General features: G+C 41.1%; 1 protein-coding gene across 1 annotated transcript; it reads left to right on the top strand.

Moving 5' to 3' along the window:
• Positions 1-1,667: 1,667 nt before the first annotated feature.
• On the top strand, positions 1,668-21,589 carry IGBP1 (immunoglobulin binding protein 1; the record flags this gene model as incomplete). The annotated part of the gene is made up of 6 exons (XM_084258766.1): positions 1,668-1,873; positions 2,246-2,539; positions 6,254-6,446; positions 8,476-8,555; positions 9,242-9,354; positions 21,438-21,589. The coding sequence occupies exons 1-6, from the start codon at positions 1,683-1,685 to the stop codon at positions 21,587-21,589; spliced, it is 1,023 nt and encodes a 340-aa protein (XP_084114892.1). The 5' UTR covers positions 1,668-1,682.
• Between the last annotated feature and the right edge of the window lie 69 nt (positions 21,590-21,658).

The raw sequence follows: 21,658 nt of genomic DNA on the forward strand, positions 1-21,658 counted from the left end.
TTCTTTTCAACCTGGACCGGAAGGTCTCAAGAGCCCTTTATTGGCTTGGGAGGGGGACCCTGCAGTCCATCCCTCTGACTCCTGGCTGGTGGAGCAGAGAACAGCAGTTAGTGGGCTGATACCTTATCACCTTTTTTTGTGGGGGAGGTTGGGATCAGACTGAGGAGCCCCAGGCATGTTCCTTTGTTGAGTGACTGAATGATTTGTCATTTCTTGGTTTTCCAACAGCCTGTACCATATTACCTAGTTACTACATATTGCCCTATCATAACAGGTTTTTTCCCTCTCAACTATAGTTTAAAATGTATTTTGTTTAGAAGCTTAATTTCCAAGGCAGGATGTATGTGTTCTACTTAAGTCTCCCAGGACGACTTGGGGTATGTCCTAAGATAATCAGTATGTATTTATATTGATGTGTTCAAAGCAATGAGGTCACTTCTTTCAAAGTCCTGGAGTTGTATTTTACACTAGTGCTGTCTAGTAGAAATATCATGTGAGCTACAAATAAGTGCCTGATATGTTATTTTAAGTTTTCTAGTAGACACATTTAAAAAGTGAAAAGACACAAGAGAAATTTATTGTAATAATATTGTTAATCCAAATATATACAAAATATTCACATCTCAACATCCAGTCAGCATAAAAATTGAGATATTTTACATTCCTTTTTTAGTAATGATTTTTTAACCCGATATTACATTTTTATATGTATTTTACATTTACAACGCAGTTCATTTCAAAATAGTCACATTCAAGTGCTCAACGGCTACATGTGGCTAGTGGCTACCATTGAATAGAGCAGTTCTGCGTAACTGGGCTGTTTTCAGGACATCACCTATTTTTCGGTTTATATGGCACTTAGCACTTAATAAGTACCAGGCATTTGTCTAGCTATAAAAGCGCAAAACTTAATCAGACTTATTCTGGTGAGAAAAAGCGATAAATGACTGGCTAGAACACTGCGTGTTGGGTGGTAGGTTTCAAGGATGACGTAATTAATGTTTGAACTGGTGGCACAAAAGGAAGAAGGCTGTGAGATGACTGGAGTTGCAGGTTACCAAATTATCTGGACTAAGAAGAGGTGTGTGCATGTGTAAGTACGAGTAAGGGAACGAGAAGGCGGAGAGGATTAGTTGGCAGGAACGTAGGATTCCAGCTGGTGGACGGAAGCTGAAGGGGCAACGGGCTGCTACGGGCACTTTGCGCTTGCTCATTCAGATCGGCGAGCACCCCTGCCGCGCTACGCCCACACAGGTACTCCGGCGGCTACGATCCGTCAACACTGGGGGCGCTTGGCGAGGTGGGGCGCATGCCCGCCCTCGCCCACTCAGGCGCAGAATTTCGCCTCGCCACCTCCAGGTCTCTGAGTCCACGGAATTTGCCGGCCCAGTGTTGGCGACTAGGAGCACCTAGTAAAACAGCGCCTGGCGTTCTGCTTGCTTGTTTGATTTTAAGAGCTACCCAACCACTTCTAACAGGCAGCCCGGTCGAACGAGTCCATGGAAACGGTTGCCAGGGCCTGTAAACAGCGACTTCCGGAAGTCGCTTGACGCTTTGGTAATCATGCGGCGACTGAACCAATGGGGTGCTTCTTCCGGTTTCGTTTGCCCTCGCCCGTTCTTTTCTACCCAGGTTGCCTTTGATCCCGGAAGTGAAGCCCCCAGGTTCCTCCTCCCTCAAAGATGGCATCCTCTGAGCAAGACTTGGAGCCGCCGCGGCTCCCCGATCTCTTCGAAACCAGCAAGCAGCTTCTGGACGAGGTGGAAGTAGCGTCTGAACCCGCTGGCTCCCGCATAGTCCAGGAGAAGGTCTTCAAGGGATTAGAGCTCCTTAAGAAGGCCACCGAAATGTTATCACAGCTCGATTTGTTCAGGTATGGGGGAGAGGGTGATAACGATTGAGAACGAAGGTAATAATGGTAACCCAAGGATGGAGACAATGAACCTAGGTTCATTAGATCAGGGAACCTTTCTTTCCCGCCACCCGCTGTGACCTTGTATGCGTTGTTTACATTTCTCTGCCTCTCCTCCGAGGTGGTCGGTAGCCCGCGACTTTTCTCCTTAAGCTGCTCACATAGATAATGAATGTGAGCGCCCAGCCACTTTAACCGAAGAAAACCGGCCACTGTTCCCCATGGTTCCTCCCTTTGCCCCAGTGTCACCCCAATCATTCCCTCCCCCAGGGAGCGAGGGCCACAATTTGAATACCCAACCAGGCTTCACAGCCTCCTCTTTGCTCTTTTTAGCCAAAATGAAGAATTAGAAGAGATAGCTTCCACCGACCTGAAGTACCTGTTGGTGCCGGCATTTCAAGGAGCGCTCACCATGAAACAAGTCAACCCCAGCAAGCGCCTAGAACATTTGCAGTGGGCTCGAGAACATTTTTTAAACTACTTGACTCAGTGCCAGTGCTATCACATAGCAGAATTTGCGCTGCCCAAAACCAAGGACGACTCAGAGGAAAATAACACAGCTCATTCCTCCGTGGCCTATCCTAACCTCGTTGAAATGGCATCTCAAAGACAGGCTAAAATAGAGAGGTAGGTCAGTGACTTGATATAAATTGAGGCCCGCCCAAAAGCAGTGCTACTGGGTGGGTGTGAGGTGTGCATGTGTATGGAAAAGGGGACGAATGGTATATGTTGTCTTTTGGTGAGAGCAAAACGTCCTCAGGGTTTCAAGCCCATGCCTTTGTTGAGAGGGTCATACCTGGACTTCAGACTACCACACTACCTTATGGTTGCCAACAGCTGCAATAGTGTTTAGCAGAGTACCTCCCACATCTCAGCATAGCAGTATTCAGATGTTACAGTGGAGTAAATATCTTTGAAGGGCACAGTATCTTGTAGCTGTAGTGCACTTACAGATTGAGAAGCTCTGTTCTCAGAGTATTGGATCAGGTGTGACATCCATTCTGAACTAATCTTAGTCTTGAAATAGCTTCATTGTGACACCTTGAACAAGTTGCTTACTCTCTGAGTTTAGTTTTTTTTAAAGACTGATTTATTTATGCATACAAGAGCTGAAGTACAGGCCAGAGATGGGGGGGAGGAGTGACAGGATTCACCAGAGACAGAGTAGGAAACAGAACAGGCAGATTGACTGAAATACACTGCTGAGGGGAGCAGCGGGTGAGACATGGGAGGTCTGCTGCGCCATGTGGGTTGCTGCCTGGCTGGCCAGGGATCAAACTCGTGCTGCAGAGGCTGCGGATAGCTTCATAGTAGGGTGCTTAACCCCTTGCACCACCAGGGAGGCCCCTCTGCAATCCCATGCAGCAGATACTACGGCTGTTTTAGAGCGAATGATTTTCAGAATTGATTTACCTGAAGTTACATAGCTGGTAGCCAGGTTGGAAGTCTTCAAATTCATTTCTAGTGCTCGTTCCACCATAGCATAGAAAAGATAAGATTGGACATTCGAAAAGTTAGAACATGGGTTAAGGGAAGATGTTTCTAGGATAGGGGAAAGGCACTAGTAGGGTGAAACGTCAGGGAGGATGATTGATAGAATGATGCCTGGACAAATGTGGGTAGAGACTGATAACAAAAGTGGGACAGTAAACAGGTTGCCTTGGTAATGACAACATTATCTGCTTACAGATAAGAGGAATGGAGGCAGAGTGAAGCTACAGAGATTTAAGATGAAGAGGGACATTGAATTTTACTTTGGCCATCTGGGGAAAGTTACAGTTGCATGGAATCCACAAAAGATGACTGCAGGGTTAGCTGAGCAAGAATGACCACTCAGCTGGTGTTTGATAATGTGAATTTGTATTCCACCCACTTGACACGAATTTGTAACTCACTCACTCTCTTCAGCAGTTTAGGAACAGGAAAAGGAGTGCTGAAAGTTGCCCAGAGTCAGAGGGATGACAGGGATTGGGAATTCATGGGTGATAGTGTTTCAGTGTCAGACTCACCATGGGGGCTAAAACAGAGATGACAATCTATACAGTGGTTTTCAGTCTGTTCATTTGGAGCTCTGAGATCCCACTGTAGTACCGGGGGAGGGGGGATTGGGAGCCCTCTTGAATTAACCAAGATGGATTTTATCTATTTATTACTCATTGGGGTTCCATATAAGTTCTCATTAGAAGAAAGGGTTCTTCTGCTCAGACAAGTTTTTAAAAATTCTGGCCTGAAAGAATAGGTGTTGAGGAGCTAGAATTCCCAAAGACGACAGGAAGAAGGTGTAGGACCAAGGATATAGAGAAGGAAAGGCCAGAAAGAGAGCCATTCGGCTGTCGGCATGCAGAGAAGGGGAAAGGAAGCACAAATACTTCAAAGGACTGGTAGACCTGGAATTTACCCTGGATTTTATATATATTCTGAGGCCCTGGAATGTCTTCTCTTTCCTGACTTAGGTACATCCAGGAAAGGGTGGGGGGAGGAGTGGGACTCAAGTGAAATGTTCTCAAATACTAGCTCTAAGAGTATTCACGAACTAGGAATTGACCTTTGCAGTGTTTTACTCAGAAGTAAACCTCTGATGACTCCATGACAGTCATTTATAATAGTATATAAAGCGCCCCCTTGTTGGGTTAAAGGAGCAAAAAGCGCCTACCGGTTTTTATAATAAAAAATTGTTTCCAGAGCACTGGAAACACTATTTTAATGGGCTATAGCTTTGTTGATAATTTGATAAAAATCTCAATGTCTCTCCCTGCCAAAATAAAACAAAAAACTCCTACATGTAGAATTCTGTAGGAAATTTCAGAGTCCAAGGGCTGGCACCCTTCCTGCTCACCCACCCTTCCAAAAAGAAACAAACAAACAAACAAACAAAAAAACCTCCGTCCTTGGTCCTCAGGTTAAGAATCTCAGGTTTGGGTGAATACCTACAGAGGAACATACAATTTTGGAGCTCTAGAGTGGGGTTCCAGATGTAAAAGATTTCAAGATACTTCTTAGAAAGCGTGGAGGTTTTTCCTTCACTCCTCAGTTACCCTCAAACCCTTACATCCAGTCAATCAGCAGTCCCTTGTGTTTTATATTTTGAATATATCCACATCCTAGCACCTCCCTATTTCAAGTTCCTGTCTCTTACCTGAATTGTGGCAGTGTCATTTTAATTGATTTCCTTGCTTCAGTCCTTGCCTACACTCCCTTCCACAGCCAGGGTGGCCCACATAAAAAAAACCTTTTCATGTCACTCTAGTCATGTCACATATTCTCTTCAAAAGCCTCCAGTTGCTTTCTCATCTCACTCCAAATATGGCATTTGGTATTTTGGGTTTACAGCCTACAGGGTTCTACAAATTATGGCTCTGGCTATCTCTCTGACCTCATTTGCTATCATTCATCACTCCATGCAAGCCACATGAGCCTCCTTGCTCCTCTCAATCAGGTCAAGCCAAACACTTTCCCATCCCAGAACCTTTGTATTTGCTTTTTCCCCTTTGAACATTCTTTTGGATATCATCATGGCTTGTTTCCTGATTTCCTTCAAGTCTTTGTTCAAATGTCACCTCTTCAGAGAGGTCGCTCCTGAATATAACAACACCCTTCCTTTCACACCATCACTCTGTCTACTTTACCTTGCTCTTTGCTTCTTCATAGCACTTAACCACCACCCGACTCTTCATCTCTTCCTTTTTAATCTGTCTTCTCCCACTAGAATGAAAAGTTTGTGAGAGCAAGAACTTTCTTCTGTACACTGCTGTGTCTCCAGCTCTCAGAATAGAGCCTGTCACACATTAGGCACTCAGTAAATACTTGGCATATGACTGGTAGAGGACATACTACAATGCCTCCTGTGAAAGGCAGGCAGGGTGCTTAGGGGTCTTTAAATTGGGATGAGTCAGAAGAGCTGGGAAGATTTTGCTCATAAGAAAAGAAAAATCATTCTTTAAGTTTCTTTCACTAGGAATTCCTGCATCAGTGGCAGGCAAGTGACCCCTAAGATTCTATGAGTCCCAAGTAGATATTCTGTGATACTAAACACCTGGCCTACTTAGAGTTGATGTAACAAAATTACTAAGGCACTCCCTAAAGCTGATGGGAGGATTTGCTTGGGTCCTGCTACTTGTATATTTTTTTGGCTTCAGAAAGTGTTTCTCAGACTTTGCTGATTCCCATCCCTGCCTTGTAGCCTTGAAAAAACTACCTTAATGGCAAGCTCTGTATTTGTGTAAAGGTGGAAGTTGGCATACTTAACTGCCTGGACATTTACAGAGGTAAAATCTAAATGTGACCTTCTCTTGAAGGACTGCTTATTTTTATATTCATGGGTAATGCTTTTCTGTGCAACAGATACAAGCAGAAAAAGGAGTTGGAACATAGGTTGTCTGCACTGAAATCTGCTGTGGAAAGTGGTGAAGCAGATGAGGAGTTTGTCCGTGAATATTACCTCCTTCACATTCGAAGATGGATTGGCATCAGCTTGGAAGAGATCGAGAGCATTGACCAGGAGATAAAGATCCTGAAAGGAAGAAACTCTGCAGAGGTAATCCTGGTCACTACCTATGTAGTTCAAAAAGCTACTGTCAGAGACTTGAATATTCTACAAGAAAGTAATTAAATTAAAATCCTTTTAAGTGTCTATAAAATCCTTGATCTTAGTAAGATGGAAGATGGCTGAAGGTTCACTGGAGTATTTTCTCTCCCAGTGCTTTCTAATCTTTAGCAGTCTTCTAATCATTTGTAATTTTTGTGACATGTCACAGGGGCTGGGGAGAAGTCGCTGAAGTAAAAATTGGTTTTGGCTATGGGAAGTCATGATTGCTTAAGAAGACATGGGGAATAGACCATTAACATTTGTACTTGACTATAAGAAAGGGAAAGAGGAGTAGGATGGGGATGGAAAAGAAAGGTGGCACCGGCAGGGAGAGAGGAATTAAAAAAAAAAAGGTATAATGAATATATTTAGGGTGGGAGAAAGAGTCAGAATTGACCCTCTCACACCTTTAGATCATGAAGGTTTGAGCACAGCAAGGGCATCTCCGTGCCCCAAGTGCCAGGCAAACTGGTAAAGAAAACCTGGTGTAGCACGGCTTTGGCTATCTTTGAAGATCATAACCCTGTTTTAGAGCTGCTGCTTCAGAAGATTAGACTCTGCTGCCACTTTTTGGTACAGGATGCAACTTGAGTTGAATTTGTCTGCTAGTCACAGACATTTATTTAAATCCTCCCCAGCTGCTCCCCGGCCACTGGAGGAGGGTCCCACATGGCGCGCAGACGTCTCCTGCCGCCCGCTGCTCCCCTCAGCAGTGTACTTCGCCCTTCTGCCTGCTCTGGCTCTGGTGAATTCTCTCACCCTCCCACGCTTCTGACTGTACCCAGTGCTTGAATGAATGACAGACTGAATGAATGAATAAATAAATAAATCTTTTTTCCCCCTTTTTTAGAAAAATAAATAAATAAAAATAAATCCTCTGTGAAACCTCTTCCTAATTTGATTTGTACTAATTAGCCCAAGAGCTTTTGCCTTAGGGTAACATCAACCTAGTTCTTCATGTTAAAGGATCAAAGAATGAGTTAGTATTCTAAGGACACAAGGCCCCTTGAGCATTTGTAGATGCGTGGTTTTCAAGCATTTGAGGCTGGATTCTTCTGGGTCCTCCCCTTTCTTTGTTGGTGGTGTTTTTGTTGTTGTTTTTTAATGCTCTCCCATTTTGTATTGGATTGGTTCTGGAAGTGATAAAGCTAGAGACAAGTGACCATCTCTTCATGGGCCATTGTTCTTTTATGCCCTGGACAACCAGACTTCCTCAAAACATTTCTGTACGTGGGCCTTCCTAGTGGCGCATGGGTTAAAGACAGCACTTTCAAGCTATTGCCAGCCACTGCAGCATGAATTTGATCCCCGGCTGGCCAGGGAGGTGACCCACATGGTACAGCAGTCCTCTCCTGCCTCACCCGCTGCCCCTCTCAGCAGTGTATTTCAGTAGATTTACCTGTTCTGCGCCCCACTCTCTGTGCTGAATCCTCTCACCCTCACACCTCTGGCTTACACCCCAGTTCTCGTATGCATAAATAAATAAATCTTTTTTTAAAAAAAAATATGTGAAAGCTACTAACCTATTCATCCCCCCTGCATTTAGAAACATGCACTTTTAAAACACCCTAGAGGCTATTCCCCATAGATAGCATAATTCCATTGAAGAGGTTTTAGAGGAAGACTTAATAATTGTACTTCAGCTCTGAAAGCTGAGGAAAGGGGCTTCAAATTCAGTTCAGGGGATTTAAGACAGAACATGGAAGATAGCTTTGGGTCTCCTTTGAAAACCAAGTAATTTTTTACATGTGATGAGAGGATTCGTAGGAGAGCTTTTTCTTCCGCCCTTTCAGCAATGTACTAGGGAGAGCTAAGTGACCCCACCATGAGTAACCTGCATCTACATCTTAGAGATTGTTAAATAGGGAGTAAGTGCATTTTGAATATAGGGCCTTTCAGGCACCTGAAAACTTAAAAGTCTGCTTCGTGGGGTGGACACAATGGCAAATGCACTTCTGATAATTAATTTCCTTTTCAGGCATCAACTTCTCATTCATCTCAACAAGACAAGCCTCCAGTGAAACCCTTTATTCTCACTCGGAACGTAGCCCAAGCCAAGTAGGTAGTACTGAAAAGTGGGTTACTTTGTCATTCCCCCCCTTTGTTGATGATTCACTTGCAGTGCATGAGTAACAGAAATGGAATTGTTAAAAGGTCATGGCTTCACCTGCAAGGGCTGTTCTTTCATCAAAGGAATATTAGCTCTTCTAATTCATTCTCTGTGTCTTCATCAGACATTTCCCTCACCAACTTGTGCTTAAAAATAGGCTCACAAGGAAGCAGATGAAAATAGAGGAAAGGAATCTAAGGGGGAGATGTATGCTTCAGATTGTTTCCCATTATTGCCTTCAGCTGTGGTTCTCAAAAGGACATATTTGCCTATATAGGATTTAAGTCTGTGTCCTTGAGATGTTTTTCCATAGGGTGGCAGACGAGTCTCCTCCTTTTGTATACTGTCTAGGCCCACCAGCTATAAATACCCCTTCCGCAATGTCAGTACTGCTCTGTGAGGCATCAGCTTCTCATATTGCTTATTGAAAGACGATCCTGAACTATTTATCTTCTCATGAAAGCTCTTGACTTTAATGCCCCTGCCTGGGTGCCTCTTTTTAGGTGTCCTCCCAGGAGTTTGCGCAACTCCTCAAAAGAGCTAAGTAGGGGGGCAAGGATGAAACAGTCACAGATTTTGCCACTGAAGAAGAGACTTTTATAAGTACTTTCTAAATGCAGTGTGATTCTTACAGAGTATTTGGAGCTGGTTATCCAAGTCTGGCGACTATGACGGTGAATGACTGGTACGAACAGCATCGGAAATATGGAGCATTACCAGATCAGGGGATAGCCAAGCCCACACCAGGTATGAGTGGCAGAAAGAAATACTGCTATGGCCCCCTTACTCGCTCACATTTAAATTCACACCAATTATTATTGCTTTTTAGTAGCGGAGTAGTTTGGACAAAGATTCTGAGTAATAGAAAGATTCTAGGGAATATTTTATTATTAAATTAAAAAGCAGATGATACTGGGAGGATGGGAGCAGTGGAAGCATAGCTTTTGACTCCATATATCCTGGCATAAAAAATTGGACTAAGCAACTAGATTGCAAAACCAAAATCCATGGACAGCAGTTCCACTTTTGGTAATGGCAGGCTCGGTTGTATCAGGCCAGAGATCACAACAGTTACAAACTGAGCTAAACAGAATATTAAAAAACTGCTCCCTGAAGACATTGCAGTGTAACCAAAAGCAGACGTAGACTGGGGACAGTCACCACTTAGGAAAAGGGAATAATACTTGGAATTTCTAGGAAGCAGGAACTTTGACTTACTGTGTTCTTGGTGCCCAGCTTGGAAATTAGGTCATAGTAGGTGCTTTAAAAGGGAAAGGTGAGAGGGTGGTCACTAGATAACTGGAAGCAGTCTGGTGTTGCAGAAGAAATACCAAGTCTCCCCCCTACCCTCGGTGGCACAGCAGGTTGAGTGCAGCGCTGTGACGCTGTCCACAGCCTCTGCAGTGCGGGTTCAATTCCCGGCCGACCAGGGAGATACCTACATGGCGCAACAGACCTCTCCTATCTCGTCTGCTGCTCCCCTCAGCAGTGTCTTTCAGTCAGTCTGCCTGTTCTGTTCCCCACTCTGTCTCTGGTAAATCCTTTCACCCTCCCGCACCTCTGGCCTATACCCCACCTCTGGCCTATACCAAGCCTGGGATAATCAATTACTCTTACCATTTACTAGATAGGACATCATCTAGCCCTGCCCCCCGAGCCTCAGTATCCTTGTGTAGTATCTCACTTGATCTTCTTAACGCTGCAAAGCAGCCATTCCTGTGAAGATTTTAGGATGAGGAAATGCTGAGAACTGACTTACCCACAGTTAACATAGCTAGAAAGTGGCTGAGCTAGAATTTAACTCAGGCCTTAAGATTCCCAGTGTCAATGTTGTGTCTACAATAGCACAGAAAAAGAGAAGAATGGTTATTTGAAAGGGCTTTCTGTCCATAGCTTTTCATCTGTGGGTAGACTACTACAATTGCTGTGATGTGGGGGTAAGTAAAGCTTGACTAGAAAGTCAACCAAAAGACTATTTTGGTCAAAGAATGAGAAAACTGACTTCAGAGTGACTGTAGCAACTGAAATGTGAGGAAAGGGAGCCTCTAATGGAGAGAAACATAGTGGAGTAACCCTAATTCTCTCTGTAAACCCTGCCCAAATCTCTGCCTGACTTCCTAGAGTGTGCACGCTCAGGATAGACTCCACATATCCAAGTTAGGGCTAAAATTACTGAATGGTGAAGTCAACTGCTGCCCAATGCACAGGAGATAGAATTTGATATTTTGGTTCTAGGGAAGTTTACTGCCTGCTAAAATGAAAAATCAGTACACTTCAGAGGACCATGTACCATTCACAAGGTCCGAGATTCAATCCTAAGCTACTATATATGTGGAAAAAAGAAAAAAAAGATGGGGTAAATATGACTTAACCTTAATAGAAAAAGCAATCAGTGAAGGCTACTACAAAATGACTCAGATGTTGGAGTTAGCACACAGGAACTTTAAAGCAGCTTATTTCTCTGCTCAAGGGTGAAGAGGAAAATATTCTTATAAAGAATGAAAAGATAAGAATTCTCAGTAGAAAAAGAAACTATACCCCAAAAGTTCTGGAACTGAAAAATCTATGCGGAGTTCAAGAATCATTGATTGAGATTAATAAATTGCAGTAATAATAGAAGCATCTGTTAATTCGAAGGTAGAGCAGTACAAGTCAACCTATCTGAAAAATTGAGATTGGAAATAATTGAACTGAGCTTCCGTGACCTGTGGAACAGTATAAAAAGGACTATCACATATATAATAAAAATACCAATAAAATAGGAATAGGAGAGAGAAAAAGAGTAAAGGGGTCAGAGAATAATATTTGCAGAAATGATGACTGAAATTTTCCCCAAATCTGTGAAACACAAATATATAGATTCAGAAATCTCAGTAACCCCCAAGCATGTTAAATACAAAGAAAACCACATATAGACACATCACTGTCAGACTGCTGAAAACCAAAGAAAAAGAAAATATTTGACAGCCGCCAGAGGTAAAGTACATGTCAAATACATTAGAATAATGTTATGAATTACTGCTCACTTCCTCTCGGAAATAGTGAGGACCAGAGACAGGGAAGTAACATCTTTAAAGTGCTGTGGGGGAGAATCTGTCATCCCAGAATTTTATGTCCATGAAAACTGAAAATACCCATAAAATTGAAAGCAGAATTAAGATATTTTCAGACAAGTGGAAACTCAAAGAATTCTTCACCAGCAAATTGGCACTAATTCTTCAGGGTGAAGAGAATGATATCAGGTAGAAACATAGATATTCAAGAAGGAATGAAGAAAAGCAGATGTGGTAATTACATGTGTAAATACAAACGACTTATCTCCATCCCTCCCCGCAGCCTAATTTTTTAAAACTACATATGGCTTCTTAAGGCAAAAACTATAACATTGTCCTGTGGGATTATATGAGTGTAAATATATATGACAGCTACAGCAAAAAGGACAAGGAGTAAATGGAACCATTTGTAAGATTATTCTATTTTATGTAAAGTGGTAGATACAATCTACTTCTAAGTAACAGATTATTCCAAAATTGAGCAACTTAAAATAATAAGCATTTATTATCACATAGTTTCCGAGGATACGGAATCCAGGAACAACTTAACTCAGTGGTTCTGGCTTAGAATCTCATGAGGTAATAGTCCAGCTATCAACTGGGGCTGCAGTTTTACTGAAAGCTTGACTGGGTCTGGATGATCTGTTTCCAGCTCATTCATTCATTCATTCATGTGACTGTTATCAGGAAGCTTGCCCATATGGGCCTCTCCATAGGGCTTCTCACAGCTCAAGAGCTTCCTTTCCCTCGTGTGAATGATCTGAAAGAGAACAAACAAGATTGCAACCTCATTGTCTTTTACAGCTTAATGTTGGAAATGACATTCCGTGACTTCAGCCGTATTCTGCTGGTCTTGCAGAGCAAACCTGACAGAGCGTGGGAGGGGCTGCATCAGAGCACAAGTACCACAAGCCTGTGGTCATTAGGTTCTCTCTTCAGGACTTCAAGATTGCCTACCACGTGGTACAGTGTAAACTCAAAGTAGACTAGGAAGTTAGGGGTATATATTGTGTTCCCTAGAGCCACCATGAAAAGAAGTTAAGCACCAAGAGAATGAGAAAACAATCCACAGACTGGCAGAAAGCATTTGCAAAAGACATCTGATAAAAGACTAGTAATCCAAAATATACAAAGGATTTTTAAAACTCAACAATAGTGAAACAACCCAAATGGGCAAAAGGCCTAAACAGACACCACACCAAGGAAAGATATACCAAGGGTAAAAAAGCACATGGAGAGATGCTCAACATCCTGTCATTGCGAATTTGAAATTAAAACAAGATACCAGGCCTCCCCTGTGGCGCAGCAGTTGAGCGCTGGGTTGCAAAGCTGCCCGCGGCCTCTGCAGCACCAGTTCGATCCCCGGCCACTGGGTGAGGGTCCCACATGGCACGCAGACCTCTGCTGCCGCCCGCTGCTCCCCTCAACAGTGTACTTCCTCAGTCTGCCTGTTCTGCTCTCCGCTCTGGCTCTGGTGAATTCTCTTACCCACCCACGCTTCTGACTGTACCCAGTGCTTGTATAAATAAATAAATAAATCTTTAAAAAAAAAAAAAAAAAGATACCACTAAACCCTTGGAGAATGACCAAAATCCAAAGCACCGACAACACCAAATGCCAGCATGGACACTAAACAGCAGGAGCTCTCATTCGCTGTTAGTGGGGATGCAGAATGGTACAATATTGGGGAAGATAGTTCATCATTTTCTCATTAAATTAAACACTCTTACCATACAGTCTAGCCCGTGAGTTGAAACTTAGGTCCACACAAAAAACTGCACACAAAGATTATAGCAGCTTTATTCATAATTACCCACTCTGTCTCTGGTGAATTCTCTCACCCTCCCGCGCCTCTGACTGTACATCGTAGAATTTACAGAGGAAGAAGCCTTTCTTCTTCTAATGCATTTAGCAATATGCATTTAAGGTTTCTCCGTATCTTTTCATGGCTTGATAGTATTTTTTTAAAAGATCTATTTATCCATTTATTTATTTATTTATTTATTAAAAAATATATATTTATTTAAAATTTATATATTTTATAAATTTATATATATTTATATTTATATATATTTATATATTAATATAGATTTATATAGATTTTATAAATTTATATATATTTATAAATATATATTTATTTAAATATCTATTTATTTATTTATCTATTTATCTATTTATTTCTCTTGTATAAACAAGAGAAACCTTAAATGCATATTGCTAAATGCATTAGAAGAAGAAAGGCTTCTTTCTCTGTAAATTCTAGCTATCACATCCTGGAAAAGGCAAAACTTATGAAGACATTTAAAGAATCAGGGGTTGCCAGGGTTGGTGGAGAAGTGATATACAGGCAGGGCACTGGAATTTTGGGGCAGTGAAAAGATTCTGTTTGATGCTATGGTAGTGGATACATGTCATTATTTATACATTTGACCAAACCCATAGAATGCACAACACCAAGGAAAAACTCTGACGTGAACTATGAACTTTGGTGATAAGGATATGACACTCTAGGCTCTTTAATTTTAACAAATATACCACTCTGGTGCGTGATGTTGATAGCAAGGGAGGCTATTCCTGTGTGGGAAGAGAGGGTATATGGGAACACTTCTTTCATTCAGTGTGTGAATTTAAAACTGCTCTAAAAAATAGTCTTTAAAAAAGTAATGGAAAGAGTCAACGTTAAAATGTCAATCAAGAAGTTAAGAGGGAAGAAGGCAAGAAAGAATGAACAGAGAGAGACAAAATGCATATGAGATAAAGCAGAATGGTAGATCCCAGTCCAGCCATATAAGTAAAATTACCTTCAGTGTAAGTGGAATCAACCTTTAAATCAGAGAAAAACAAATCAAACCTTAGAAATCAGAGATTGATGATCAAACTCTACTGCATGCTGTCTATCGAGATGCATTTTAAATATAAAGGCACAGATTGATTGAAAGATCAAAAAAAAGATATGCTGTGCTAACAGCATTAGAAAGCTACAGTAGCTATAGTAATATCAGATAGATGTCAAGACAAAAGGTGTTACTGGGTATAAATAGGACATAGTGATGAAAGGAGCAGTTTATTAGGAAGAGAGAGCAGTCATAAACATGTTTATACCTAATAACACTTCTGATTACATGAAGAAAAAATTAAATGGAAAAATAGACAATAATCATAGTTGGAGATTTAAATACTTCCGATAATTGATACAATTACTACTAGATAGAAAATCTGTAAGGACATAGAGAATCTGGACAATGCTAGCACCCACTAAAACCTATTAACATTTATAGATCAGTATATTAGATTATTATAGATCAGTATATCCAGCAACTGCAAAATACATCTTTTTAAAAATGTACATGGTACATTCATCAAGATAGGCCACATCTTGGGCCATTAATATTGAAATCACTCTGAATATGTTCTCTGACCACAATGGAAATAAGTTAGCAGTCAACAACATAAATCCCCAAGTATCTTAAAATTAAACAACACACTTCTAACTATTGATAGGTCAAAGAAGAAATCACAAGGAAAATTGGAAAATATTTTTAACTGAATGATAGTGAAAATGCAACATGAAATTTTGGGATGCAACAAAAGCAGTGCTGACATGTAACTCTAAATGCTTATATTGAGAAAAAAATCAGGGCCTCCCTTGGTGGCGCAGCGGTTGAGCACTAGGCTGCAAAGCTGCCCACAGCCTCTGCAGCGCTGGTTCGATCCTGGTGACTGGCGAGGGTCCCACATGGCGCACAGACCTCTCCTGCCGCACCCGCTGCTCCCCTCAGCAGTGTCTTCGGTCCGTCTGCCTGTTCTGTTCCCTGTTCTGGCTCTGGTGAATTCTCTCACCCTCCCATGCTTCTGACTGTACCCAGTGCTTATATAAATAAATTAATTAATTAAAAAAAAATCAGTTGCCTGTGGTTTTCCCTTAAGTTGGAAGACGCAAGAACAAAGCCCAAAGAAAATAGATAAAACAACAAAGATAAAACAACAGAGACTCCAGGGCTAGTGGTGGCAGTGAGGCACAAAACTTGGACATATTAATTACCTCCCACTCCCCACCCCTGACATGGCAGTTTCACTCCTGGGTATATATCTAGAGGAAATTGACCCTATGGCCACAAAAGACTTGTACAAGAATGTTCATAGTGGCATTATTTGTAATACCCCAAAGTGGACACTACTCTAATGCCCAGATAGAATAGAAAGATTAAATAAATCTGATATATTCACACAGTGAAGAAATATTTAGCAATAAATATTTAACTATAGTTCTTCAGCTCTAAATGGCAGGTGTAGCAGAATTTTGCAAATATAATTAGGAGTAAAAAAAAAGCCAGAAACAAAAAAGTATATACCTTATGACTCCATTCATATAAAGTTCAAAAGCAGGTGAAACTTTTATAAGCTGACTAAAAAGCCAGTGTGGTGTTCATCCTCCTTAGGAACTGATGAATGGAATCGGATTTGCTGGGACTTCTTGGGAGCTAGTAGATGTTTTGTATCTTCGTCTATGTACTGATTACGTGGATGTATTCAAAGGTGAAAATTCATTGAGCAATGCTGTTTCTGTCATTTTCTGCATGTCTGGTATACTTCAATGAAAACAAAAAAAATAAAACCCCACAGACAGTATTTACAACAAAACTGGTCACAGTGTATCTCACCATGAACCTCAAAATAAAACAAAATGGTGGTTACTCAAGGGGGAGAAGTAGGGGGTGGAACAGGTAGAGGTGGGTCGATTGGTTAGTGGTGGATGGTGACTGGACATTTGGTAGTGAGCAAGGTGAGAAGCTACACCTGAAACCTATATAGTCTTGTAAACCAGTATTACCTCAATCAAAACTAAAGAAAAAGCTTATCATTCATAGTCACATGATCAATGCATGTTGACATCTGTGTAGGAGAAAGCAGAATTCTGATAGACAGGAGAATTCCAAAACAGCAAACAGATATTCACTAATGTATGGTGGTCCAATTTAAGAACAGCAGTTCTTACCCTCAATAAAAACTGGGTGAGTACCAGGGTCTTTCATTTCATTAAAGTCTGTCAAATATGTACAAAACTACAGAAGGTGTGAAAGTGATGGAGTAGTCTATCTAGTCCTTAATGAATTCTTCATACTGACCTGCCAGGTCTCCCTTCCAGGACAAATTCCCACACTGCAAAGAAATTGATGAGAATAGAATTGAAATTGAACAGGGACTAAGAATGAGCAACAGATTGTAGTGATAAGCATACAGCTCTGAATATATTGAAAACCACTACAACTGTACACTAAGTGGGTGAATTTTATGGTATGTGAAAGAAGCTTCCCAATGAAGCTGTAAAGGTAAGAACAAAAAATTGTCAAACCCCACACACAATTATAAAGGTAAATGGGGAGAACCAGATGCACTCCAGAAAGATATGCCAAAAAACAAGATGTAGAATATACTGTTTAAAAATTAGTTGGAAGACATTAACAAAATTATATGAGACATGGAAGAGAATTATAAAGCAGGATTAGGAAAACTCAGACATGTGATAACAACTAGGGTAAATTAAGAAGAATCATTTCAGAAGTGAAGACTAAACCAGAAAACAAGGATGAACTAAAACAACAGAAAATGCTTTACTAAGATAAAATGGTTTTTAGAAAAAGTATTAAACAGAAGCCAAGGTAAATGGGATTTGGAAAAAAGCGACAAATTATTAAAGACAGCAAAAAGGCCTGGCATCTGGGTAATAAGGGTGTCTGCAAAAGGAAACCACAGCAACAAAAAAGAATAAATACTATCACACCTAATGGGAGAACCACACCTAAGGGGAGAAACCTTACATTGTCAGAATATTAACAAAGGTGTAAAACAATGATACTTCATTAATCTGAAAAAAAGAATAAATGCTGAAAACTAATATTAAAGAAACTTTACTGAACTAAAAAAGTTTGATTTGAAATAGCATTGTGTACCTGAGAATTCTGACCCTAAATGACCAAGAACAAGATGCAATCTGATAAAACTACTAGACTTTTATAAAAGGGAAAAATACCTTGACATTTCAGCAAAATCAGCAGGTGATTTATAAAAAAGGAAAGAGATCACCCTCAAACTTTTTGACACGAACACATTTTATGCCGAAGAAAAATGGAGTGACAAATATTAAAACACTAAAGGGAAGAAATAACAAGCCAAGGACAGTGTCCCTGGTAAAAATGAATTTTAAATCAAACCATCAAAATGAGGAGACATTGACTTAAGGACTGGGGATGAGCATTAAATATATAGTTACTTCTGGAACTGAAACTAAGTGAGGGTTCATAAGGAGAGAGTTGAGTATGTGATGCCTATGCTCAGTGCTCAGGTAACAGGTAGATACGGTCACCGGACAAGGAAACAACTGGGCCTTACACCCCTCAGTCCAGTTGTACTCTCCCCACAGAACAAGCGGATAAGCTAGCTGCCCAGCAGTTCCTGCCAGGATTCAGGGATGGAGCGTGGGGGTCCCTCTCCCAAATCCAGAGAAGGGCTCTTGAGACCCTCTGGTCAGGATTGAAAAGAGACACAGACCAGGGCAGGTGAGGAGTCAGTGTTTATTGATTAGCAAAAGATCCAGGAAAGAGTGCTCCAGAGAGACCTCTCTGGGCATGAGAGAGACCGGGGAGGTGCTGGGGCCTATGTAGGTTTTAGGACTGGGGTTTGAGAGCAAAGGAGTTAAGCTTTATGGGCTTTCTGAGCCCATAAAGAGTGGATTTGGCTAAAGTCCACTATTGTTGCTGACTGTGGGCACCGATCAGCTGCAGCTCGGGCCTGCGGGACTCGTGACCATCTCCAAGTGAACATTTCATGGAGGCCGAGTGCCTGCAGCTCCAGGTCCAGCCAGTCCTGGAGAAACCAGCTGTTTCTCTGGTGATAACTATTCCTAGTCTGGGGCAGGAAATGTACAGGTCTGTGACTCTTCTGGGTCTGCAACTCCCTTTTTCCCAAAGCAGCCAACTTGATAAGCTATAGAAAGATATCTTAGATATGTCTAAAAAAAATGACCCAAGGAAATTTATGGCAGCAGGTGTCTGGGCCTAAAGTCGTCAGGTTTTTAACCTCTGTTTACCAGCCCTTGGGAACAGCAAAATTATTGCAAAAATTTTGTCCTTGATTCCTATCCCAGGACCCTTCCTGTCTCAATACAACTGTTGTTGAAAATAGAGAAATAGGAAAAGCATATGTGAAAATTGAATTGTGTTCAGCAATATTAATGACAATATTAGTGTTATTTCAAGACTGTGTAATATAAATGAGTAATTATGAAGTATTCTAATTCTGTCAGCCTGTCTTTGAGAACTAAGACATGGTGTGGAAAAATATAGATGTAATTCAAGAATTAGAAATAAAATAATCCTGTAGTCGTGAACATGAATCCCTGAGAAATTGCATTTAGAAATACACACTTACCCACCCATACCCCTTTGCTTTAATCCACTGAAAAGACTTAACAACAACCAGCTCAGTAGCAATGAGCACACTTAGTAACCCAGACAGTGGTCTCTAAAGACCATTCCCTTTAAAAGAAACCAATTGTTTCTCTGGCGATAGCTATTCCTAGTCTGGGACAGGAAATGTACAAGGTGAGCTTGGAACATCTTGTCATAAAAGATAGGGGAGATTTCAGATATTATTAGAGTCATAGCAAAAATGACATAGAAGCCAATTTGACCATGTCTTCCCTGGTCAAAGTCAAGATAATTTGACTTCAAGAAGGATAATTGCCAGTAGCAACAAGCACACATCCAGCACCCAAATCTTGGTTCCTGACATAATTTTCAGATAAAAGGACCAGGGCTCCTTAAAAAATGGCTGATTCTAGCGCTGGGGCGGGGAATATTCAGAATAAGCCTGGAGCATTCTTGTAGTCCTAGAAAATAAACACTAAAAAAACAACAAACTGAGATATTATATTAACGGGGTGGTGGGGCACACTGGCCCAAACTGAAAGATTTAAGCAGGACAATAACAGTACTGAATTATAGCACAAGAAATAAAATGGTCGAAATGTTTAAATTAATAATAAGGATAAAGAGACAGCTCCCCCAGAGAAAAAGTCTAAATAATTTCTTCCTAGGTAACTAAATAGTAGGCAGTAAAGGGAAGCCTCTCATTATAAAAGTATTGTAGTTAATTAAAAAATAAAAGTTAAGAATATCACCTTTTTGAAACCCACAGAAAATATAAGGATCTAGATATGAGTATTAACAACTGCTAGCATCACAACATTTCAGGTAAAGGTATCATGTGCTCCATGATGAAGGGATATGTACCACCTGTAGTGCAGAAGGGATCAGCCCTGAGTCAGATCAAGCCTCGGCCCAGTAGTCAATCTGCAGAAACACAGAAGACAAGCATGTTGGCCTGCATCATTACTCTAACCAGCAAAATCCAGACATGGGGAATTTCTACTGGCCAAATGCCCTACCTTCTTCAGTAGATAACTTGTAAGGAAAGAAAGGAATGGAAGAAGAACTTGTAGATTAAAAAGATAAAAAGATATTTTTAATGTACAAAACTATCCTCAAAAACATTATACTAAGTGAGAAATGAGACACCAAACACCACATACCCCTTGCTTCCTATTATATGAACTCTTCATAATAGACAAATCTGTCAAGACACAATGTTAGATTGGGGGTTGGTTGCCAGGGGTTTGGGATGGGGTGGGGGAGGAGTGGGAATTCATTGTGAATGGGCACAAGGGATCTTTGGAGGTGATTTAGAAAAAATTCTAATTGCATTGGTTGTACAACACTTTGCTAAAGATCATTGAATGGAGAATGTACAGATAGACAGCTAGGATGCTTAGGGGTACACAATTGGAAATAAAACTAATAAAGTCTAGGTAAGAGAGCACTGTTACCTAGCACAGTTACTATTATAAAAAGCAGTATAGCAGTTACCTTTGGCAGAAGGGGATTGTGACTTGGAAGATGCTCACGGAGAGACTTTGGGGATGGGTACAGATTTGTTTATTGACCATAGTGGAGATTGTAAAGGTACAGCCTTCCTATTTCTTTTGTTTTATAATAGGATTCAAAAAAATCACAAGAGTCCTCTCTTAAGCTGTTGGAAGAGATCAGATCTTCACATATTTCATTCTTTATACAGTAGTGAGAATTTTTTGGCAAACTCAGGGTAGCCAGGAAATGCTCCATTAAAAATCTTTAATGCAAAAGAGAGATGGCTTATTTTGGGTGTACACCGCATGACTTTTAATCTGTTACAAATGCATGCAAAACATTCTTTTCTATTAGGTCCAATTGCCCCTTGATTTCCAGTTTTACACACACACACACACACACACACACAATTGTATAACTGAAAGAAAGGAAAACAGATGGGGAAAGAAAATTCATCTACAGCCCACCTCCCTGGCATATCACATATCAACAGTCATAAATATTTTTTTACTTCAGTGATTTTGGTTTCCTGGGTTTTTGTTGATTAGTTGATCTGTTTATTTTTGTATGGGATCAGGAGTGTTGGCCATTTTAGCAACAATTCTATCCCATATATGAGAGGTAACTTTGTTTTTAGCTGTCTTGTGAAAATCACTCGGCATACTTTCCTGCTACATGTCATCTGTTAAGTAATATAAGTGCTCTTCCCACTTCCCTGGGCCCAGGGTAGGCAGCTAGCTCATCCTTATTCTCATTTTATGTAGTGGTGTTCACAGTAGAGCTGAAATCCTGACATTTCCTCCATTTTTCACACCCTCTAACCCTCCACTTTCTCATTTTTACACTTTGGCAGAGTTTGAGCTCGCCAGAGCATCTCAGCAACAGGAAGGTCAGGAACAAAAGGAGGAAGAGGATGACGAGGAAACACTCCACCGAGCACGGGAGTGGGATGACTGGAAGGACACCCATCCTAGGGGCTATGGCAACCGACAGAACATGGGTTAATCTTCACACAAGAAGACAGGACTACAGGGGTCAACACCTCCCTGCCAAGGAAAGCTGTGCAGTCTTACA

Source organism: Talpa europaea (genome assembly GCF_964194135.1).
Source record: "Talpa europaea genome assembly, chromosome: X".
Lineage (NCBI taxonomy): Eukaryota > Metazoa > Chordata > Mammalia > Eulipotyphla > Talpidae > Talpa > Talpa europaea.